Source organism: Mastomys coucha, unplaced genomic scaffold, assembly GCF_008632895.1.
Source record: "Mastomys coucha isolate ucsf_1 unplaced genomic scaffold, UCSF_Mcou_1 pScaffold20, whole genome shotgun sequence".
NCBI classification, from domain to species: Eukaryota; Metazoa; Chordata; class Mammalia; order Rodentia; family Muridae; genus Mastomys; species Mastomys coucha.
Genome location: NW_022196903.1, coordinates 126,817,603 through 126,819,271, shown reverse-complemented (window position 1 = coordinate 126,819,271; position 1,669 = coordinate 126,817,603). Strand labels below are relative to the sequence as shown.

The 1,669-nt window shown below is 40.4% G+C and overlaps 1 protein-coding gene across 1 annotated transcript; it reads left to right on the top strand.

Moving 5' to 3' along the window:
• Positions 1-4: 4 nt before the first annotated feature.
• Positions 5-583, top strand: LOC116100018 (taste receptor type 2 member 123-like; the record flags this gene model as incomplete). The annotated part of the gene is made up of 1 exon (XM_031384076.1): positions 5-583. A coding segment is annotated over one exon (579 nt), but the record flags the coding sequence as incomplete, so codon positions are not given.
• Positions 584-1,669: the final 1,086 nt, after the last annotated feature.

The window sequence follows — 1,669 nt, the reverse complement described above, 5'->3', positions numbered from 1 at the left end:
CTTCTGGATTAAACAGAGAATTCATAAGGTGCTTCTGGCTATTGTCCTAGGTAGAATAATCTATTTCACTTTATTCCTCATTTTCATGAAAATGATAGCTAATGATTTTAACTATAATTGGACAAAATTGGAACAAAACACAACATTCACTTTTTTAGGTACTCTAAATGCCTTCTTAGTCTACCATAGCCTCTATAAGGTGATTCTCATTTTCTTTTTTGTAGTGTCTCTGACATCATTACTTCTTTTAATCTTCTCTTTATGGAGACACCTTAGGAGGATGAAACTACAGGGCATACATACCAAAGACTCAAGCACAGAAGCACATTTAAGAGCTATGAAAACTATAATGTCATTCCTCTTGTTCTTCATCATATATTATATTAGCAACACTTCACTTATTTTGTCAAACTTCATTTTTGACAATGTAGTTGCACAAACTTTCTCTTATATCCTAACATTTCTGTATTTATCTATTCATCCTTTTCTTCTGGTTTTATGGAACAACAATTTGAAGCGGGCATTTAAGTACGTATTGACAAAGCTTCTGTGTCATAATAGAGGTTATCCTTTGTTTGAGTAAGTGCACTTGATATAACATGGATTTCTAAGGCAAAAAAATGGAAGAAGGAATAAAGAGGAAGAATAGATTCCTTTTCAGATTATCTTGTCTGTTATTCTGTCCTTAACATGCTATTGAAAATTGTTGACTAAATCCAGGTGTCTTTAAGATGAGAAAAGGATGCTTCAATCCAACTTAGAAGGGGGTACAAAGGAGCCTAGGAGGCAGAGGAAGGGAGGAAACTGGATAGGGGGAGGGTAGAGTGAGGGGAAATGGGTATAGGACCAGATATGGAGGAGACAGGAGAGAAGTCCAAAAGGTCAGGAGAGTTAATGAAAATATGCAGCTAAGAAGGGTGATGGTAGAGAGAACTTCTAGAAAAATCCCTGAGACCTGAGATGTGAAAGGCTCCCAGGATGCAATGCAGTAGACCATAGTTGAAATGCTTAACAGTGCAGAAATGAAACCTGAAGAGACCACCTTCAGTAGACAGTGGAGGGATGAGATCACCAACCCACTTTCAAAATTTTTCACCTAGAATTGTTCTTGTCTAAAAGAAATGCAGACACAAAAATGGAGTAGAAACTGAAGGAGAGGCTATTTGGTGACTGGACCAACTTGGGTTTCATTCAATGGGCAGGCACCAAACTCAGACACTATTATTGATGCTATGCTGTGCTTGCAGAGAGGAACCTAGCATGATTGTCCTCTGAGATGCTCTACCAGCAGCTGCCTAAGACAGATGCAGGTTCATGTAGCCAACCATTGGAATAAGTGTGTGACCCCTATGAAAGAGTTCGAGGAAGGATTGAAGGAGTTGAGAGGGAGGACAACTCCATTGGAACCAACAGTGTCAACTAACCTAGACCCCAGGGAGCTCTCAAGAACTAAGCCACAAACTATAGAGCATACTCAAGCTGTGCAGAGACCCCAGAACATATGTAGCAGAGAACTACCTTGTCTGGCCTCAGTGGGAGATGTGCCTTATCTGTAGAGACTTGATTCCTCAGGGAAGAGGGATGCCCAGGAGTGGGGGGTAGGGGAACAACCTCTGAGATGCTAAAGAGAGGAGACACAGGGTGAAGAACTCTGGGAAGGGGAACAATA